We start from the raw sequence: 23,415 nt of genomic DNA, 5'->3' as shown, positions 1-23,415 counted from the left end.
TACTGTATAATGGCTTATTTCATTAAGACAACAAAGCAAGGACTTTGTGTAGAATATTCAACATGCTTTACAACAGGGATAGCCAATGTGGTGCCTTCCAGATGTTGCTGGATCCCCGCTCTCATCACCCCTGACCATTGGCTATGCTGGTTGAGGCTGATGGCTTATCTGGAGGACATCATGGTGGCTGTTCCTGTCTGATTAGCAAGTGCCCTCTGAAACCTGTCCTTTTCCATCTTTCCACCTCCTCCATTACGAAAACAGTTCTAATGTATAGATTTATGTTTAAGTACATTGTACAGTGAAGCTAATAATTCATACTAACAACTTTCTTTTCAGATACAGGGTTGTTGTTTGCTTATGACAATATGCTTTGTAAATTCTTGTAGGCTAGTATCTCTGAGTCACAAGTATCAATAGGCATCTGTGATGCTAACATGCTTTCTTAAATGTATTTCCAGAAAATATTTCATTGAAATAAGTGGTATGTTATGACTCAGTATGCCTGTGTGGGTTTTCAATAAGTAGCAACTAACTGACTTTGATTCCCAATAGCCTCTCCTCTGCTTGAAGGTGTTGGTGCTAAGTGTGAATTCAGTTGCATACTGCAGCTTCTTCATATAGCCTGTGTGAACATTTATTATGCTTTTCAAAAGGAATATTAAGAAAATGAACAAAGGGTGTTTTTTTAACTTATGTATAACTTTGTATTCTAGTTTTGTTTCTGAATACAAGAAGATTGCTACTGAGTGACTCCTTAAAACAGAATGTCACAAAAGGTCTCGCCCAGGCATTGCGACGAGCTTTCAACCAAAATGTCAATGCTCAGGTAAGCAAGTTTTGTCTGTTTTTTAATAGTCAAATTAAGAACAAAGGTCAAGGAGAGAATAATGATTTTTGCACTGCATGTGGAATTTACTGAGTCAATAGAAGTGCTTTCACTTACTAATAACTATTTTAATTTTTTTCAGTTATATTTCAGATTATTACCATCCTAACATCTATGCATACAGATCCCATGCAAATAATTAATTAGGACTTTTTACTTGGTGAAGTGGGGACAATTGATGGACCTGTGTTATGGGTAGAGTTTGGTCCATGTGGTGGCTTTCCTGTTTGTTGCCAGTTGCTGTGATGCTGCCCACAGAGAATGCTGAAAATAAATTTAAATACTGATCACTAGATTGTATAAGGCCTATAGTATAGGCAACCATATAGTTCTTGCCCTTTTTACCACAGTATAGATTGTTGATAATCCAAAGACACTTTGAAATACTTTTTAACTCTCTCTCTCTCTCTCTCTCTCTCTCTCTCTCTCTCTCTCTCTCTCTCTCTCTCTCTCTCTTATATTGGTGTGTGTATAGATACATTCCCACCCATTTCCCTTTTCAATCCCCTCCAGCAGCATTTTGGCTTTGGACAATTAAAAAAAAAAGTAGAATCATGGCTCAATTGTGACAGAAAGGAAATTAATTTATTCTATCATTAGTGTTCTAGTGTAGTGCTTTCAGATGGAAGATAAATTATTGCTAGCTAAGCAGTCTTACCCTATGAGAGTTTGAACAGAATAAGCCCCTCTGAGGTCAATGGGACTTACTCATGAGTAAATGTACATAGGTGTAAAGCTTAGGTGTAGCATTTTCATCATCTGAGAACTAAAACTGACATTGTCAAATAGAAATATTTTATGCTGTCATCCAAACTGAATGTATGAAAGGGTTAATCCCCCCGCCCTGGAGAGCATCTCTTTATTTGCATATGATTAGGGTTTTGCATGTTTGACTTATATTTTTTGGAATGCTGGTGGAATGTCTTGCTGTGCAACAGCCTGAAGGTCTATGCAGAGTTATGAGAGCATATGGTATTTCTCTATGTCATTTACAGTCAGGTTCTGTATGTTTGTACTTCTACCCTGAATGAGGAAGAAAAATATCTTTAATATCAATTTTCTTGCCATGGTTAGGTATATATTTCTCATTTTTCTTTAACATACCACTTAACTGTAGAATTTATTTACTTGAATTTCAGGCTGTCCAGGGCATGAGCTTTTACTTGTTTAGATTGAAAAATGTTGGCATTTTGCAACAATGCCAGTTTGTTTTATTGGAAAGCCAAGCACTTTTCAGTTGAACGTGTAAGAGTGATTCAAATGGGATGTGACCTCTATTTTATTTTAGGCATGTTTGTCACCTATCTTGTGGGAGTTGTCCAGTGGTAGCAGGCCTCAAGACATCTGAAATAGGGGAACTGGGAACAGTTTTGTTCTAAACTCAATTTTTTTCACAGCTTATCAAATAGTCTAGGAAGTCCGCTAAAGGGCTGCCACTCTTGTTAGCCTGTTCGCATGACATGTCGGATTTCTTCAAAGTTTAAAATCTCTTCTAGTAGAAAACAGCTTTGGCTTAAAAAAGGGTGTGTGTGGGAGATTGTGGGAGATTTAAGGCACTTTGGTCACAGTCCATCTTAATTACATGGAACTAAGGGTTATCAGAATTATGTAAGCACTAGTGGAAATAGATCCCTGAAGCCTGAAATGGTAACACAATGAAAAGACACTTTTTCAGGTATTTAAGAACATTCAATATACAGTTCTAGGGAAAGCATACACATTTTTTCTTTTATTTATACCCTAGAGTGGTTTACAACACAATCCCTTCAATACCCAATAAAATACAGTGCTGATGTTTCTAAAAACTGTCCTTAAAACTTTATATTCAGCAGAAAACTTACAAACTCCACAAAACCCTGATATCTGTATCTGGCCCACATTTTTTACCATATCTCAAAGTTCTGAATGAATAAAAATACCTTAAGCTGGTTCCACAAGGTCACCAAAGGGAGGAGGAAGTTTAACATTTGGGACACCTTCGTGGATAAGCTCCTCTCCCTTCTGCTGCAGGGCTTCTGCTGATATCAAGGCGTGGGCTGGCACATGTATGTTTATAATATCAGCATATAAACAGTTTATTTTTATTTTTTTAATTTATATCCCGCCCTTCCTCCCAGTAGTTAAAAAAACTTTCAAAACATCTTAAAAAGCAATTCCAACACAGATGCACACTGTTGTGGTTTTAACATGTTGTACTGATGTCTAACCATTTTGTTTTTACTCCTTGTGAAATTTTGTTCAGTGGAAACTGGGGATATAAATGTTTTAAATGTTTTAAATCAATAAAAATGGATATATCCTACTTGTCTGAAAGAAGAGAATTTGAAGGGCTGAAACTTGGGATGTTTGAAAAAAATGCTGTGTGTGTGGATATGTGTAAACACACACACACACACAGAGAGAGAGAGAGAGAGAGAGAGAGAGATAAATTGCAGGAGATATGGTTCTGTATTGAACAAATCACTATCCTTTGACAGCTCTTCTACCCCACCCCCAGATGATAGGCTGCAAAATCTTGAGCTATCCTGGAAGACGGGAACGTGAAGTGTTGAAAGAGATGAAATGTACAGATGCAGGGAGGGCTCTTGTTACTGGCCCTTTTCCTATAACAATGGTAGCCAGAGTGGGGCTCTCCAGAGCTTCTTAAGACTCCAATTTCAGTCAGCATGGGCAGCGGTCACAGGTGATGGGGCAATCTCTGGAGGACACCATGATGACAACCCCAGTCCTCTAATGGTCCTCCCCCCCCCAAAAAAGAACAATGTGCTGCCATCCTCCACTCCAGGGCCTAGGAAGAGGATAATTAAGAGGGAAGCTTTGGACTTGTCTTGCCCAAAGCCCAAACTGTCAAATGTTACATCTTCTGAGCTATCTTAGAAACCAAAATGGAGCTTAGCTATGCTGTGTTAGCACATGGGGAAATGTTTTAGTGAGAAATTTCAGAGAATTGTCTTTAAAAGGAAATGTGAAGCAAAATATCAAAGCATTAAAGAAATATTTTATGATGGGAGGGAGGAGAAAAATGAAAAGCAGGTCATGAAAGAGCATCTTTGAACTCCTGATCAGATGTTTCCAGGACAGTGAAAGCCTCACATATTTGTGGAAATTTGAGAGCAGTAAAAGCCAGCCTCTTTTTTGAGACTGATGGTTGTTGGTGTCCCGTCCAGAGCCGAAAGAATGAGGCTGGAGTGTGTGTGCAAGTAAATCTCGTTTTATTAGAGTAATGGATACATCAAAGGCATTGCACTTCATAGGAAACCCTACGCTAACTCACTAGAGTCCCTAACTATACTCTAGACATGCTCTGCAGCGTGTGAAGGAAGTTGACTCAACGACCCCCCACTGGGAGCGGCAGGCTTATATAGGAAATGTTTTTGAACGTAATCTCTGACTCCTTCGTAATTCCTGTCTTTGCCCTGTCCGTTTCTCGCGGCGACGGGAACGCGCATCCAACGGCTCATCTGAAGACACCTGCTCCCGAGCAACGGGCTCGAGGTCAGGGGGCGGTGCCACACCGGAATCCTCCTGGGAACTGCTTGGTAAAGGAGGAGCTGGCACTGTCTCTGAAGCTTCCCCCCACAAGTCCTCTGCATTAACTGGGGGCGGTGTGCTCGGCTCCTCGGAAAGGGCGTTACTCGTGGGAACTGGCTGGAGAGCAGGCTGCCCCCCTCCCTCACGATCCTGCTCAGACACAACAATCCCCAACTCTGCTTCTTCTGGCTGCAGAGGCGCCTGAAACTCATGCCTCCCCCCTTCCTGTCCCTTCTGAGTTGGCTGCAGTGCAACATCATCGCCCCCTCCATGCTTTAACCCTTCCCACCCCTGAGGTCTAGGTTTCTCTGGATAAGCCTCATGGAATTCTCTCACCAAAGTCGGAGCGTGCACATTCTCCTCTGTTTCCCAGGAACGTTCAGTTGGATCGTACCCCTTCCAATGAATCAGGTACTGAAGACGCCCTCAGCGTTTTTGTGAGTCCAAAATCTGTTCTACTTCGTATTTCTCCTCCCCCTCTACCCACAACGGCGGTGCGGGCTCCACTCGCTGACGGTGAGGGTCGGGGGCAGCGTCCTTGGTCAACAATGCCCTGTGGAAGACTGGGTGCATCTTGAAGGTGGGCGGCAATTTTAGTCTGTAAGCCACGGGGTTAATCTGAGCCTCCACCTCAAAGGGCCCTACACGCCGATCCTGCAGTTTACGACACCGGCCAGGCATAGCTAGGAAACGTGTAGAGATCCAGACCTGGTCTCCCACTCATATGAGGTCCCCCTCTCTCCGATGCTGGTCAGCTGCGCGTTTGTAATCCGCTTTGGCCTGTTCTAGTTGCTCTTGGAGTAGCTGTTGCATAGCGTGAAGTTCCTGCAAGTAATCCTCAGCAGCTGGGACTGAGAGACTGTCTTTTGGGGCAGGGAAGGCTCGGGGGTGGTAGCCAAAATTGGCAAAGAAAGGAGTCTGTTGCGTGTGCGAATGCGCAGCATTATTATAGGCAAATTCTGCTAAATGCAGGTGGGACATCCAGTTGTCCTGCTGATACCCCACAAAACAACGTAAACATTGTTGCAACACTGCGTTGACCCTCTCGGACTGCCCATCTGTTTGGGGATGATGGGCAGACGACAGTCTCAGCTCACTTTGCAGCAACTTCCACAACTCTTGCCAAAAACGCGAGGTGAATTGTGTGCTCCGATCGGAAACCAGGCTGTCTGGCAGACCGTGCAGCCGATACACATTTTGCACGTACAACTTGGCAGTGTCTTGAGCGCTTGGGAGCCCTGCACACGGTATGAAGTGAGCCATTTTCGAGAAGGCATCAACGACCACCAAAACTGTGGTTTCCCCCTGCAAAGGTGGAAGGTCTGTTATAAAATCCATAGTAATCATTCGCCAAGGTCCTCCTGGAGTAGGAAGGGGTTCCAGTAGCCCCGGTGGCTTCCCAGTGGCATGTTTAGCCCTCATGCAAGTGGGGCAAGAGCGAACATAATGCTGTACGTCCTTCTTCACCTTGGGCCACCAGAACTCCCGAGTGACAGCTTGAATGGTCTTAAAAACCCCAAAGTGGCCTGCCGTGGGGGCGTCATGGCACTGACATAGTACCCTCACTCGCAGTTCTCCGGGGGGCACATAAACAGCTTCCTGATGGTGCAGTATGCCATCCTTCCATATAAGGTCCTTCTGTTCTGCCTGGGGTGACGCGCCCTCTTCAACCCGCTGCTCCTGCACGAAAGGGTCCTGTTGTTGCGCTTCACGCACTTAACTTCCCAAGAATCTTGGCAGGCCCCTACTACTCCCCGCTCGGGAGGGATTATGTACTGTAACAGTCTTGGGGTGGGATCCCTCAGAAATTCTGGCTTCCTTGAGAGGGCATCAGCCCGCTTATTCTGTGCTTGGGAGATATAATGAATTTTGAAATGGAACCGTGCGAAGGACTGAGCCCAGCGCACTTGCCTCTGATTGAGTTTATGGGCGGTATGAAGACTCTCTAGATTACGATGGTCCGTGTGCACCTCAATTTCATGCTGCGCCCCTTCCAGATGGTGTCTCCAGGCTTCAAAGGCATCTCTAATGGCTAATAGCTCCTTTTCCCACACAGTGTAGTTTTGTTCAGAGTTGGTTAACTTTCTGGAAAAGTAGGCACAAGGCATCAGTTCTCCCCCTTTCTGGGCCGGTTGCAAAAGAACCCCTCCGATCGCGACGTCCGACGCATCCGTCTCTACCACAAAAGGGAGCGCCGGGTCGGCATGCTGTAGTATGGGTTCAGTAGCAAACCTTCGCTTCAGGCTCTCGAAAGCCTCTTGTGCAGCTTCTGTCCATTGGAAAGGTCCTGAGCCCTTCAGGCAATCCGTGAGCGGTGCGGTCTGATGGGAGTAGTTGGCTATGAAACGATGGTAGTAATTCGCAAAGCCCAAGAAGCATTGCAAATCCTTCTTGGACTTGGGGGTTGCCACGTGAGTACACAACGAACTTTTTCTGGGTCCATTTCTACTCCTACTGGAGAGATCCGATACCCCAGAAAGTCCAACGTGGTTAGGTCAAACCCACACTTTTCCAGCTTCGCGTAAAGACGGTGTTCCCGTAACTTCTGCAGCACTGCACGCACATGCGAGTTGTGTTCCTTAGGAGTATTCGAATAAATCAGGATATCATCCAAATACACTATCATAAAGCGGTCCACAAAGTCTCGAAAGATGTCATTCATAAACTTTTGGAAGACTCCAGGTGCTCCCGACAACCCGTATGGCATCACCAAATACTCAAACTGACCGTAACGGGTCTCAAACGCAGTCTTCCATTCATGACCTGCCTTAATCCTCACCAAGTTGTAAGCTCCTCTCAAGTCCAGTTTCGTGAAAATTTTGGCGGAACGCAACCTCTCCAACATTTCCCTAATGAGCGGCAGCGGGTAACTATTGGGGATAGTGAGCTGGTTTAGGGCTCGATAATCATTACAGGGACGGAGCTCCCCCCCTTTTTTCTTCACAAACAGCAGGGGTGCACCAGCTGGGGACTGTGAAGGGCGAATGAAGCCTTTCTTCAAATTGGCGTCCAGAAACTCCCTTAACGCTGCCAACTCTGGTTCAGATAGAGAGTAGATCCATCTGGTGGGGATGCGTGCCCCAGGCACCAAATCAATGGCACAATCATAGGACCGGTGAGGAGGGAGTTGCTCCGCTTCCTTTTTATCGAAGATGTCCCGAAAACTCCCATACTTGGTGGGCAAAGTTATCTCCCTTGGGGGAGGTGCCCCTGCCAACACCTGTGGCTCCTCTTCAGGCTGGCAATGTTGATGGCAGTACTTGGAGGTAAAAACCACCACAGTTTCATCCCAAAAGATTGTGGGGTTGTGCCTAACCAGCCAAGGCATACCCAACACCACCGGGAAATGTGGCAATGATGCCACATAGAATGACAGGTCTTCCCGATGCCCAGAGAAGCTCTTGCCTGAGGATAGGGTGATGCGAATGGGCAACAGAAGGGCCCCTTGGGAGGGAAGGGGTCGTAACGGAGGCTCAGTGTCTGTAGCACCCCCCAACTCTCTAGCCTCTACGAGAGCTGGGATGTGAAGTTTTCCGGCGGCTGGGATCTTCCGGGTTTGGCTGCACAATTTCTGGCGAGGTGTGCAGACTTTCCGCAATAGAGACACAGTCCTTCCCTCCAGCGTCTTTCCCTCTCCTCCTCTGTCAGTTGCGGTCTAGCCCCCCAATCTGCATGGGCTCCTCTCCCGAGACAGTAGGGATGCCAGGATTGGACACGGGGCGCGCACGGGGCAGCGGAGCAGCAACTTGACTCTGTGAAGGCTCCATTCTTCGCTCCAACTTTCTTCCTTCTAAGCGGCTATCTGCAAACTCAGTTGAATCAAACCCCTCAGTGAGTCGGGGTGTGTGGAGCGCGCCAGTTCATCCAACACTTCTGGACTCAGTCCATTTCTGTAGAAGTACATCAAGGCTGGGTCATTGTACTCCGTCTCCTGAGACAAAACACAAAAAGCATTTGTGTATTGCCCTGCAGACCCCCTTCCCTGTCTCAGGGCCCCTAACTGGCGGGCAACCGTCTCCTTCCTCTGGGGGTCTCGGAACATGTCCCCCATCGCATTCTTGAAGGCGTCAAACTGGCGCAATATCTGGTCATTGGGTGGCCCATTTTGCCACTTCCCCTTCCAATAAACTGATGATGAACGCCACCTTCGCGCCATCAGTTGGGAACTCAGCTCTGCGCACTTGAATGTATAACTCACATTGGGCTAGAAATGTGGCAAACTGTTCACTCTGGCCCCTGTATCGCACGGGGAGCCCCACTGGAGACTTCACAGGGGCTGCCGTCCCGGGGGGCGCAGCCTGAACTTGGGCAACCAAGGCATGGAGATTCTGGTTATCCACTTGCAAGGCTTGCGTTGCGGCTCTGAGGTTTTGGTTCTCGGCTTGTAGGGCTTGCGTAGTCACTTGGAGGTTCTGGATCTCGGCATACAAAGCTTCCATGGTGATAGGTACTCCCCCTCTTGCTCTGTTCTGCTCCATGTCATCCGCCATGGGAACAGGTTCGAGTAGGGATGGTGGTTGAGTCAAACTGTCCCATCCAGAGCCGAAAGAATGAGGCTGGAGTGTGTGTGCAAGTAAATCTCATTTTATTAGAGTAATGGATACATCAAAGGCATTGCGCTTCATAGGAAACCCTACGCTAACTCACTAGAGTCCCTAACTATACTCTAGACATGCTCTGCAGCGTGTGAAGGAAGTTGACTCAACGACCGCCCACTGGGAGCGGCAGGCTTATATAGGAAATGTTTTTGAACGTAATCTCTGACTCCTTCGTAATTCCTGTCTTTGCCCTGTCCGTTTCTCGCGGCGACGGGAACGCGCATCCAATGGCTCATCTGAAGACACCTGCTCCCGAGCAACGGGCTCGAGGTCAGGGGGCGGTGCCACACTGGAGTCCTCCTGGGAACTGCTTGGTAAAGGAGGAGCTGGCACTGTCTCTGAAGCTTCCCCCCACAAGTCCCCTGCATCAACTGGGGGCGGTGCGCTCGGCTCCTCGGAAAGGGCGTTACTCATGGGAACTGGCTGGAGAGCAGGCTGCCCCCCTCCCTCACGATCCTGCTCAGACACAACAATCCCCAACTCTGCTTCTTCTGGCTGCGGAGGCGCCTGAAACTCATGCCTCCCCCCTTCCTGTTCCTTCTGAGTTGGCTGCAGCGCAACAGTTGGGCCCAGTCATAATATCCACCCCATCTCTCATGTCAGTCAGCTTGACGGTAAACCAGAAAATGACAAAGAAGCTAGTTACATCTCCCTAAAAACTCTGAAGCATACCTTTCAAATGATCTGTCCAGTTTAAACCAGTTGGGCTACTGTTTAGAAGGACATAATTGGAAGATGCACACTCAGAGAAAGAACATTAGGTAACTGTCCATTCAAGGTAAGTGCAGAGGGGTAGGTCACTGTACAAGACAAAGAAATGAAGAAATATTTTATTTGTTGTACATATTCCTCTGTTGGATACTACAGAGATTTTAGTTATTAGATGAAGGGTCAGCAGCACTTAAGTGACTTTATTCAGTATGTATTAATGATCTAAGGTTTAGTGGCATGAATATGCCTAAAATATTTACCATAAAACAATAAAAGAACAACTGGATCCTAAGGGGGGATGTAAACTTGGAGATAACGATTGAGGAAGGTTTATGCACAGCAACAGGAACTGAGAGAACAGCTGTAATGGGGCCAATAATAGTCTTCATAAAAATGTAGGCAGGAAGCCAGACCATAAATCACATGATCTTCAAAGTCTGTATACTAATGTCCAGAGTATGGGAAACAAACAGAATGAACTTGAACTCTTAATACAGGAGGGTAAATACAACTTGACAGGTATAACTGAAACTTGGTGGGATGATTCCCATGACTGGAATACAGCAACTGAACAATATAACATGTTAAAAAAGAACAGAAGGAATAGGAAGGGAGGTGGAGTCGCACTATATGTCAAAAATATATACCCCTGCAAAGAAATAGGAAGATGAGCTTGGTGGCTCCACCAACAGTATCTGGATTAAAATAAATGGGGCAAGGACTACAGACCACCCAATCAAAGAGGATGAAACTTTTGAAAAGCAAATTGCCAATATTTCAAGGAGGCATTAAGTAGTAATGGGGGAACTTCAGTTACTTCAATATCTGTTGGGAGACAAATTCTGCGAAACATGCCCCCTCTACTAATTCTTGACTTGTATTGCTGATAACTTTCTCCTACAGGAAGGGGAGGAAGGAACTAGAGGATCAGCTCTCCTTGACTTGATTCTAACCAATAGAGATGATTCAGTGGATGAAGTGGCAGTTAGGGAAACTCTGGGGAAGTGGCCATGTTATACTTGAGTTCTTGATTTAAAGGAGGCAAAAGCTGAGAGTAGTCATATGTGCACCCTGGATTTCTGGAAAACTGATTTTAATAAACTCAGAACAATAAGTAAGGTCCCATGTCAAGTGACCTTAGTGAGAAAGGAGACCAAGATGGCTAGGAGTTTCTGAAAAAGTAAATTCTAAAGGCACAGTTGCAAACAATTTGAACAAGGAAAAGAAACCCCAGAAAGCTTAGAGATGACCTGAAAACAAAAAAGGACACATATAGGAAGTGGAAGGAAGGCCAAGCAAAGAACAGACAGCTAGTACAGAATTGCAGGGATGGTGTCAGGAAGACTACAACTGAGAAGTAGTTGAGGTTAGCGAGGGATCCTCAAAGCAACAAACAACATCCATACATGTACCATGTGCCATATGATACATCCATAGTAAAGACAGATAAAATGAATGATGGTTCAGCTACTCAATGAGGTTGGCAAAATAATAGATGACAAAGAAAAGGCAGAAGGGCTCAGTTCCTACTTGGGCTTAGTCTTCTTCCAAAAGAGAGTCTATGATCCTCCTGGCAAATGTGAAGTTGAAGGGGCAAGAGTGCAGCTTGAGATTGATAGACAAATGGTCAAAGAATACCTTATTACTTTGAATAAGTTCACATCTCCAGGGCCCGATGAACTGCATCCTAGAGCAATGAAGGAACTGGCTGAAGAACTCTCGGAACCACTGTCTATTATTTTTGTGAAATCATGAAGGATAGGTGAAGTGCCGGATGACTGGACGAGGGCTAATGTTACACCTATCTTTTAAAAGGGCGAAATGGTCAAACCTGGGAACTACAGACCACTGCTTCAGATGTGGGGAGTGGGCCATGTATCTGAGTCCTTTTCTTCCTGCCTCTCATCCACTTTTCAGAAGTGGTGACCTGGATAAATGTGCAGTGCAGTGTGTGTATGTGTGAAAATGGGGCAAGGTGGTTGTGGTTCTGTTTCTTTTCCATGCAGAAATATTGTCATGTGCTGGAATGCAAGTTCATGGGTCCTGTCTCTTGATCAGCTAGAATGTGGGTAAACTATAGAACCAAGTAACTAGCTTTTATGTATGTGGTTATAGCAAGTTTCATTCTGCCAAGGCACAGCAGCTGATGCAAATTTCATTAACATAGCACCCCATGAACAGAAATAACATACAAAGCCAGGCCACCGCTAACATAATCCACATAGCTTGGAGTTTTTTTAGAAGAGATCGTAGATGTTTTAAAATTATTTAGTGAACTAAATGAGAAATGACCGCAAGGCTCAAGATGTTGGTCTGTATAAGACAGCATCAGTGAAAATTGCAACAGATGGAAACAGATTTAGAGGTCATAGGTTTTGTGGTAGGGCCTATTGATTTTGGATTTTGTACTTGTTTTTCTGCTGATCTATTAATTAAACAATTACTTTGAGTTACTCATCATTTTCTATACAGGAACACTTATGTTAAACTTGTGTGTGTGTGTGTGTGTGTTTGTGTGTAGATTATTTCAAAAATATTAGTGGTCCAGAGAATCAGTAGAAATACCTGGTATGCGTGATTAGTTACTTCTGTGGATCAGGATTTGCAAGACTTAAAATGCTGTAGGTTTATATTTCACTTGGCAGCATAGTCATTTATACAGCTCTCTCCGAGCTTCTGTCTAGGGAATCTGATTTAAAAATTATTAATCTTGAGAGAGATGTGTCAAATTCAGATGAATGCTGTTTATCTCTCTGTGTGTGTTTTTTTCCCCCCAGATTGAAATTCTGGAACAATCAAACAATGTGACAATTGGTTACTATGTAACTCATGAGAGACTGGCTTTTATACCTGCTGTGGTTATCGAAATGTTAATTGCATATGGTGTGAGTAATGCCACGTTGGATATTAAACAACATGTGCCAAATCTTCATTCTGTTGCTGTATTAGCCTTGCCGTGGAATCCACTGCCAGCTTACCACTTTCAGCTGAAAACAGGCAAGTCATGAGTACACATCTTTGAACTGGAGATAGAAATTTCATTTACATAACCCTGTTTCTTTTAAATCCCTACTGTAAGTGTCGTGATATCAGCAAAAGTATTGTTTGGATCCAATGAAGATAAAATAATTCAAGCTGTCACTTAATTAAAGAAATCTTAGTTTATTTATCATATGAGCTTTAAGAAATTAATTATTAATAAAATTTGCTTAAACTTACACATACATTAATTCAAGAGGCCTGAAGTAAAAAGCTCACTTTGCTTTTATATGTATTAAAGTAGGCACCATCTCTATTTATTTATTTATTTATTATGAGAAGTACCATTCCCTCCTGTGTAAGAATGAAAAACTACTCCATTAAAAATTATTATATATTTCTTAGAAATCTAGGGCATAATCCAACTCGCATTTATGCTGGGCTGAGGGGAGTTGGATGTGGCAGATCTCCAGCTGAACCGACTGGATCCCAGCTCACCTGGGCTACACCTGTCAGCCTGGCTCAGCTGGGGCTTAGCCAGCTTAGCTGAGACTGCCATAAGTGAAGCCAGCATAAGTTCAGAAAAATGGGTGTGTCAAGAGCGGGGCCAAGGTGAGGGGGCCTAGGTCACATCCAACTTGTGTTTGGAGCACTCCTGCAGGTCCAAATTCAGGCAAAAGTTTGTTACGACATGTGCTCTTGGGAACCTGAGTGTGTGCATTTGCCACCCTCATGTCCCATGAAACACACCTCCTTGAGAGGAGGGGATCTTTTGCTAGGGATAAAACAAGCGCTTTGCCCTGAAACGTGCCTAAATGGTGTATATATTTAACCCAAGAAATGCAGGTCCAAACCAAAATAAAACAAAGCTTGATTTTATTGAGAGAAAGAGTAGGAAAGCATTACAGAATTACTTGGGTGCATGGCAGCATTAATCATTAATATCCTAACCCATTCATAACTTTAAACTAAAGAAATCAAAGGACCCTATTACTATAAGAGGTGAAAGGTGAGAGAGATTACCTATCGTATGCCCGGAGTGGACGGTTGAATACAGCTGAAGCTATGTGGAAGAGCTCTGATCCAAAACCAGGAAGGAATCTCTTGGTCTCGAGGTTTTGCACCGAGACCCAGAGTCTCCCCGGTTCTGTCCCTGCAGTCCTTGATGCGTTCCTTGAGAGTGTAGTACACGTGTGTCGGAGCTCTGATGTTCCTCAGCCCCCCTTCCTCTTTCTTCCTCTCTTCCTTTTCTACCTTCAAGCCTCGGTTTTAAAATACTTTTTCCTCTCTCCCCCTCCTGCCAAGGAGGGTATGAAAGTCTGGTGATGTTGTGTATGTGTGTGTGTATCTCTAACTGACCCTGAAAACTAAGGCTCCTAACAAACAATGGGATTCACTGTGGGTGAGGGAAATTTGCCAAAGGACAAAATAACAATTATGCAGAACATTTATGCTGTAGCTTTAGTTTTGTATCTTAATTTCTGCCCTTGTTACTCTTCGCACAAAACCTTGTGGGAAAACATAACCAGCCATACCATTAGGTGGGGTGTGGGGTGGGAATTGTAGTTTAGCAGGCTCCATGGCCCTGCCTCATAACAATCTCCCCCCGTTGGAAAGCATCTGTATATACTTATTCAGATGTCTTTTCACACCTTAGACTTTTTAGTCTTGCCCTTGGCTCTAATGCTTACTTCCCTCTGGTATATCTGTGCCATTTGGGATCGGATCCATATTACAAGGGCCATTAAGACGAAGACCAGAATTATTTGAAACATCAAAGTCACCACAATGGGGTGCATTATAAGGGTTAAACCTCCTGTGGCGCCTTCTCCCCAGCCAAAGAGAGAATCCCACCATCTGTGTTCCCCTGTCTTTTTAATCTTAGCTGCGATATTAGTGATTGCATGACGATCATGTGTTATCTGGAGTGTAGTTTGCTCTCCCATTTGTTTAACTGCTTCTAATTGTTTCTGTAACATAGGATGAGAAAGTAACTTCTGGAGATCAGCTAGGCCGTAACCTAATGCAATGGGTTTGAGGTGTTGAAACAAATCTGGATTAACTAATATTCTCTGGATGGTCCATACAGGGACTTTAAATGAAAAATCACATCCTACTATTTCCTCAGTACCACAAAAGCATCTATTGATATATCTTAGCATAGGTTGTATATAATACTTATCAATAACAACATAATCACAAAATGTTCTAAGGCACACGCACCCATGTCCAGAATATACAATAGTTGAACTTGATTCATTTCTTAGCATGAAAGAGCAATAAGATATATTAATCATTTTGAGAGAAAAGCAATCTTGATGGGATTCCAAACTATCATCTTCACAAACAAATCCTAGATTCTTATGGTGTTGACATCCTTTCATGTTAATTGTTACCCATCTTGCATGCTTAATTATAGCCCACTGGTGCACTTCCTGGGCATAAAGAACTAAATCTTGATCTACAGTGATTCCCAGTGGAATTACAGGATAAACAGTAATAATTTCATATGCTTCTACCATTACAATAAACTCCCTCCCACAAGATCTCTGGCACGCCTCTTCCCTAAATGTATTCCGTAAAGCCTTAAAGACCTGGCTCTTTCAACAGGCCTTTGGGATCTCTGGGGAGGGTTAATTACTGTGACAGAAATGCCTCCTACCCTGTTTTAATATTGTTGCTGCTGTATTATTCTCATACTGTTTTTTATTGTATTATTGTATTTTATCTCATTGTGTTTTAACTGTTTTGTACGTCGCCTAGAGTGGCATTTGGCCAGATAGGCGACACAGAAATTAATTTTTTTTATTATTATTATTATTATTATTATTATTATTATTATTATTATTATTATTATTATTATTATTATTATTATTATTTCTTTAGTTTAAAATTATGAATGGGTTAGGATATTAATGATTAATGCTGCCATGCACCCAAGTAATTCTGTAATGCTTTCCTACTCTTTCTCTCAATAAAATCAAGCTTTGTTTTATTTTGGTTTGGACCTGCATTTCTTGGGTTAAATATATACACCATTTAGGCACGTTTCAGGGCAAAGCGCTTGTTTTATCCCTAGCAAAAGATCCCCTCCTCTCAAGGAGGTGTGTTTCATGGGACATGAGGGTGGCAAATGCACACACTCAGGTTCCCAAGAGCACATGTCGTAACAAGTTATGCCAGAAAAAAGGCCAGTCTAAGAAAATAAATACAGTAGAAGTCAATAGAAAGGATTCATTCTCTGGTAGGGATATTTGATAGAGTAGGTTTTTACTTTCTGGTCCCTGCACATAGCTCCTGACTGAGCCAGTGTTGAGCCAATCCAGAAGCTCCTGTATGGCAACTGAATGCTGCAGAACTTTACGCCAGATTCTCTTGCATCAGCACAACTTCTGCAAACTTCCCCTGAGCTGGATTGCTCTGCTACTGCCTGATCTCAGTATCTTTCTAGTTGATCATACATTTTTAAACTTAAAACTAATGAGTAATGAAATATTGCAGCCCTAAAAAAAAAGTTTGATCTTTTGTTTGTTACTTGTCATGAAAGCAATTCATTAGGAATTTCTCTTGTGTATGTGCAAATTCATATCAATGGGGCTTGTTCAGGAGATGTTTTAAGCTGATGTTTACTGTCTATAATGCAAAATGGGTTGATTTACGGCAGAGGGATTGACTAGCGTTGAGTCTTCTGATATTTTTGGTAAATCTGGGGTATTTATATATATTTTACAGAGTAATAGAAGAAGTTAATACTCAGTATATGATGTAAATATTTATTTATTTATTTATTTTACAGATTTATAAACAGCTTCATAGCCAGAAGCTATTGAAGTGGACTACAGTAAGATAAAATGAGATATAATACAAAAGATACAAACTCTAAAAACAATGACAATTTCTACAATATAGTCCATGAGATGATTGAAAGGCACTTAGTTCAGCATCCACGTTCTGCAGGGGTCGGCTGCATATGAAATTCCCAGTTGGCTGATTATGCATTGGCAAGGGAGGCTTGCACTCACCACCAATCTGAAGCACACTTTAGGGCTTCTGATTATGCATTGGCAGCCATGTCTCCACCTGTCCCTCACTTGATGTCACATATGATGTCAGGGGTGGGGCAGGTGGTTATGGTTTGGGAAACAGTCTCGCGGAACCTGTGCCCAATTAGGCCCACAGGATGAAGTTTCCCCATCACTGCCATAAACTGTGAAGGGAAAGCTCGTGTCAGTAAATGTGTGATTCTCACATTAGAGCAAAGTGTGGCTGAATATGCCCAGTATATATGCCTTCTGTTTCTGTATCCATTTCACTCCATGCTTTTATGATGATAACTTTGAGAAAGGCTGTATGCACATAATAGATGTATTTGCCTTATAAAATTCAAGGTGCACCTCAAAGGATGGGAAGGTCCTGTGTATGTGGATATCTGGATCATGACCGTGTTCCGTTTGCCCCCATAGTTTAACTTGACAATTTTTCATCTAGAACTGCAATTTGTGGGTCAGTCAGACAACATACAGTCATGCAGATTTGTTCAGACCATGGAACAAAGATTGCAGAAAGCATTTCAGGATGCTGAGAGAAAAGTCTTGAACACCAGCAGCAGGTTAACTGTTCAGGTAAAAGTCTTTAACTTTATTAGGCACTTACTATGAGTTACCCTTATAATTCTTTGCAATGCTTATTAACATTGTTATCATTATAACTGAATGGCCAATAGGACAATATTTATATTTGCTATTTTTAATAGGTCCATGATTCTTATGACTGCATCTGTTATAATTGCTGCATAAAAAGCCTGACATCTATATAATCTGTACAGGTTTTTTTATAGAACCTGATACTAAATTCTTAACTTTATGGATGGCACACAACTACTGCTCTGGATGGTTGGGGGAATGTCTAGAACAGATCTAGGGAGTGTGTTTGAGGATGATGATGGGGGAAGTACAAAATGGGAAACCTTGTTCTGGTGGGACATGTTCCTTAACACTCCTTTGGATACAACCCTTATAGAATTTTTTAAAAAAAATATATTATTACATTTATATCCTACCTTTCTTCCATGGATCTCAAGATGGCATACATGCTTCTCCCCCTCTATATTTTATCCTCACAACAACCCTGTGAGATATGTTAGGCTGAGAGAGTGTGACTGGCCCAAAGTCACCCAGTGGACTTCCTGGCTGAGTGGGGATTTAAACTCTGGTCTCCCAGGCCCTAGGCTGACAATCTAACCACTACACTGCACTTGCTCTGCTCTATTCCATTTCACATTGTGTTACTTCAAATTAAAAATACTAGTTTTTCATTTTCCTAGAAGCTGAAAAGCCCAATAATAAGTAATATATTAAATGTATTGACTCCAATCAAATATAAGTGCATGTCGATTGATGAAATAGGAGATGTATGCATGACAACCTGCTTCTAACTGTGTAATTCTTAATGGCAATTGTATCAAGAAAAATAGTAAAATGTTGTTCATTTATCCAAAATGTCTGTTCCATGTCAACATGTCCCTAGCAGCTTTTCAGTTTGATAGACCATTTCATCTGGACTGAAACTGATAGTTACATGAGGTTGCCTAAAGTTGCTTAGCTCTGTAGAAAGTAATAGCAGGGTAGGTAAGTGGCCAAATTAATTTTTGGATATCACAAAGCTCTGATATGCACCACTTGCCTCCCCACAAGCAGCAAAAAAAAAAAAAAGAGGTTGATGAAGGCCCTGATAGGCTGCTCTGTGTGGCTGGTGTGTGTTGGTAGGTTATAAATGGAACAGAACTCTGAATTAGATTGAACAAGAAAAGACTCAGCAATGGGTTGGGGAGAAAATAGTTTTCAAATACTGCAGCATAGTTAAAAAGCTATTTAGTGTGCATTTGTACCATTTCACCATTGAGTTGCCTGTTAGTATCATAGTGGGAACAGATCTGCCATTTGACTCCACTAAATCTATCATAGATTGTGAGTATGTGGGCAAGGAGCTGTGTACTTTTATTTATGTACAGTGCCTAGTATATTTTAGGCACTTTTTCAAATAACAAAGATGAAGAAGAGTAATCCTTGCTCTTTTGCTTTTCCTATGATCATCAAAAAAGATGGAGGCCTTGTCTGCTTAGATATTTGCTGCAGGTCAGTGCAAATTGAATGCACGTGCATTTGAACTGCTCTGTAAGCATCTGGGGATCTGTGTGGGCATGGCATTACCTTGTTTGAAATGGCATTAGTATGAAGATAGGCACGTTTTCTCCACTTCAACTCACTGCACCAGAAATTTGTGTTGATGGAAGTCCCCTACATGAAATATTGTGACTCATCCATGCATGGAACATGTGATACCCTTTTTATCTGCCCTTTCCCTCTTCACTTTGCACAGTTGTCAAACCCTGTGAGAAGAGATAGAATCACAATGGGTGTAGAATCTTATTCAGTGGTGAAAATCCAACCAAACCCATGCATATCTACAGACATATCAACACAGTGTTATAAAGATATAGGATGTACTTCTAAAACAGGTAGAACCAGATAACAATGTTCTGTAAGTGAGAAGCAATGCAGGCGTGTCCTTAATACCTGTCCATAAAAGAAAAGATGTGCTCCTGACTTGGTGTTTTAGGTCAAAGCTATAATCCACTCGCTGGATCATCACCTTGTAGTGTTCCAATGAACCCTGTGAGCGATGCCGTTGGGAGTCATGTACTCCCAGCAGGGTCACCCATGGCGGTAAGGTCAGGGGAGAGGAACCGGACAAAGAACGATCCAAGAATGTCCTCAATGGCAGAACAGGTGGAGGATAGCAATGTATATGTTACAACGGCTATGTAGGCTGCAGCAGATAAAAAAGTCCAGTCGTCGTGTATCCATGCCATTGGATCAAAGCCTTTTTCTGTTGAGATTGTGTGTTGATTGTTGTGTGCTGATCTTCCCACAATAAACAAATTTATCTTCCAACCAAAACAAAGTAAAACAAAAGTCCCGTGGCGATTGGCAAATGGCGACGGGGCCAAGACTATGAAATCCAGAAGCCCCTCGTCATGGACTGGCACATGGGCGGTGGATACAGACTCAGTCGTTCTAGCTCAAGGACTGAAGCAGTTGAGTAGTTTGGCAGTGATATCCATGACTGAGCAGTCCTATTCAGGATCCACTCTGCTCACCCCATATGGGAAGGGGGCTAGAAAAAGTGTCCTAAACATAGTCTGCCTCATCTCTCCCTGACTGGATTACTGCATCCGGTGGGTTCACTACTTAGTGGTTGCAAAAGACAATTGAATTTTGGAACCTGGAATATATGGACATTTCTGGACAACGCAGATAGCGAACGTCCTGAATGCAGGACTGCCATCATCGTGAGGAAGTTGAGACATTTTAATATTGACATAGTAACACTCCAAGAAACTCGAAGAGCAGGAGAAGGACAACTGAAGGAAGAAAAAGGAGGTTATACCTTCTTCTGGAAAGGAGTGCCTGAACATTTTTATTTATTTATTTGTTTTTTAAAAAATTCTATCCTGCCCTTCTACTCTATAATAGTGCACTCAGGGCGGCTTACAAAAATAAAATCAAACATGTACATAATAGAATTGTAAACAGTAATATCACAAAAACATTAAAATAAATTAAAAAATATAAAATACAATTAAAATACAATATATATATATATATACACACACACACACATATATATATACGTGGTACTAAAGGGTCTACAAAGGTAGAATTTAACATAGGAGGCATACAATCAGTGTCAGTGAACGACGAATACATGGAGTAGGCTTTGCTATTAAAAATAATCTTGTGAAGCTCTTGTCAGAAGTTCCTACTGGCGTTAATGAATGGCTCACAACTCTCAGGTTAAAACTGGCTAAAAACCATCAGGGAACTGCTGTAAGTGCTTATGCACCAACATTAGATGCTGATGAAGACATCAAGGAAAATTTTTATACCCAGCTGGACACCATCTTATCAGAGATACCTAAGGAGGGTAAAATTATCCTCCTGGGTGATTTCAGTGCAAGAGTTGGGTGTGATTTCGATTTGTGGCCAGAAACCATTGGGAAAGAAGGAGTTGGCAATAGCAACTTGAATGGAATTCTACTTCTGAGTAAATGTGCAGAGCATAATCTTGTTATTACAAACACACTCTCTCATCAGAAAAATAAATTTTAAACATCATGGAAGCATCCTCGATTGAAACATTGGCATCTCCTGTGTTATGTAATTGTCCGTCATGTCGTCATGATGTACTCCTTACTAAGGCCATGACAAATGCTGATGACTGCTGGACAGATCACTGATTAATTTGATCCACTATGTCCGTTAATATTGTTCCCCAATGAAGGCTCCAAGGAAGAAAACCAAGGTGTAAAATGAACATCCATGCCCTTCAGGACCCTATTAAGAGAGTTTGTTTTCAAACAACGCTTAAGAAATATCTACCTATGGAACTCCCTGAAAATGTTGAGGAACATTGGATTAAACTGAAGACTTCCATTATCGCAGCATGTGAATGAACTAATGGATACCAAACTAAGAAACATCAGGATTGGTTTGATGAGAATGATACTGAGATTGAATGTATCATCGATGAGAAAAGGAAAGCCTTGCAGATATGGCAGAATGACACTGATTGTGCTGCTAAGAAGAAAATCTATGCCAGTGCAAAGGCTGGGGTCCAATGAAGAACAAGAGAACTGAAGAACGCCTGGTGGATAAAGAAAGCTTAAGCAATCCAGCATTTTGCAGATGCTCATGATATACAGGGCTTTTTTAATATCATAAAGGCCATCTATGGACCAACAAATTATGGTATGAAATCCCTTACATTCAGTGGATGGTAACAAACTTCTTAAGGATAAAGAGTCCATTGCCCGGCGTTGGAAAGAGCATTACCATGACCTCCTTAATCGTAATTCTATTGTGGCTGATGAGGTCTTCTCGCAAATTCTGCAACAACAAAGTAGAGATGAGCTTGCAGTGTCCCCTAATTTGGATGAAACCAGTAAAGCCATTAAACAAATGAAGAATAACAAAGCTAGCAGACCTGATGGGATTCCTGCTGAAGAAGGTGGGCCTGAACTTATGCAACAACTTCATAAGCTCATAGAAAAGTTCTGGATGAGGGAGGAGATCCCAGAAGACTTTAGGGGCACTATAATTATCACTCTTTTTAAGAAGGGTGATAGAACAGATTGTGGGAACTATTGAGGCATTTCTGTTCTTGCTACCACAGGCAAAATCCTTGCAAAGATCCTCGTAAATCGTCTCCTTCTTATCTTAGAAGATATTCTCCCCAAATCCCAAAATGGTTTTCTCCCTTCCAGGGGGACAGTGGATATGATCTTCACTACACAACAGCTTCAAGAAAAATGCTGGGAGCAGAATAAACCTTTGTGTGTTTATTGATCTGACTAAGGAATTTACATATATTTATTACGATCGAAGATCAGCAATACAAATACAATCAGCTAGATATCAGAATAACAGTAAAATGCAAAATTACAAGAAGGTCTGATTAAAAACTAGTCCAGGAATGTCATAAAAGAATCAGGGTGGAAGGGAGTCGGGCTGGTTGGCAGCGCATAGTTCCTTTCTGCGAACCATAGCAGCTACACAGAATGAGGCGACCTTTGCAGTAATCCGAGGATCCCGATCCGCCAATAAACGTCGCAGAAACTCAGCCTCAGAACTAGGATAGAGATTAGCTAAAATTGGGAAAATAAACTTGTGGCGAAGGTTAGAATAGAAAGGGCAACAGAGCAATACATGACACACCGACTCCACCTCCTCAGCACCACAGGGGCAGGTTCGTTCAGAATGTGGGACACCCTTATACCTGCCCTCCAATAGTGCTGAAGGAAGAACATTGAATCGTGGCAGGGTAAATGCTCTCCTAAATTTCGGGGTAGATAGATTCGAAATATAGGAGGTGGGGACAATGGGTTTCATATTAATGTGGCTTAAGGAGTAGACAGCAGCCAAGCACTGGTTGTTCTGGAGTTCAATGTCTCTAAGGCTTTGATTGATTGTTGTTTTGGCCTTCGTATACCCTAGGGCCCCTATCGCTGGCAGCGAGAAGCCAAGAGATTCTAATTTGTTGGACAGCGTCTGCTTCCATTGAAACTGGAAGGAATCTTCCAGAGTTAAAGGGGCCAATCCTGTGGGTATGAATAGTAACTTCAGCCAATAGCTGAATCTGAGCATCCAAACTCGGGTCTCGATTAAAAGGGCACCCAGTTTCAAACGTAGTGCCACATTAGGGACACAGCATGGGACACCCATTACCGACCTCAGAAAGTTGGATTGAACCACCTCCAGCAATGTATAATTGCCCCCGCTACAAATTTGGGTCCCGTAAAGTAGTTGCGCAAGAGCCTTGGCATTAAACACCTGGACAGCTGCAGGAACATATGAGCCGCCCCTTGTATAGAAAAAGGCAAGCAAAGCCTTTACTGTTTTCTGGGCAGTCTCAACCGACCTTATGAGATGTGCCTTCCAGGATCTCGAGGACTGGAATACTATCCCAAGGTAGCTAAAGGCATTAACTTGGACAATAGAATGATTGTCAATTTGCCATCTGTACTTATGCCTCTTCCTGGAGAAAACTAAGACTTTGCATTTTGCATAGTTGATTTTTAAAAGTTCATCAGTACAGAAGGCTGCAAGTTCTCTTAATGAGTGGCGCAATCCAATCGGCGTTTGAGAA

At 42.7% G+C, this 23,415-nt stretch overlaps 1 protein-coding gene across 10 annotated transcripts in view; it reads left to right on the top strand.

Moving 5' to 3' along the window:
* The window catches only part of KIAA1549L (KIAA1549 like), a 305,265-nt gene that overhangs the window by 96,514 nt on the left and 185,336 nt on the right, over positions 1–23,415 (top strand). For 9 of the 10 annotated variants that reach the window (XM_061610513.1, XM_061610520.1, XM_061610519.1 and 6 more), the window contains 3 exons: positions 717–829; positions 12,507–12,726; positions 17,197–17,330. In XM_061610513.1, the coding sequence (XP_061466497.1) occupies positions 717–829; positions 12,507–12,726; positions 17,197–17,330 (467 nt within the window). Of the gene's footprint in view, positions 1–716; positions 830–12,506; positions 12,727–17,196; positions 17,331–18,808; positions 18,843–23,415 lie in introns of all 10 variants that reach the window. The other variant, XM_061610517.1, reaches the window with a different exon arrangement.

This window comes from Rhineura floridana, chromosome 2 (genome assembly GCF_030035675.1).
Source record: "Rhineura floridana isolate rRhiFlo1 chromosome 2, rRhiFlo1.hap2, whole genome shotgun sequence".
Taxonomy (NCBI): domain Eukaryota; kingdom Metazoa; phylum Chordata; class Lepidosauria; order Squamata; family Rhineuridae; genus Rhineura; species Rhineura floridana.
This window is presented reverse-complemented; position numbering and strand designations above follow the sequence as displayed.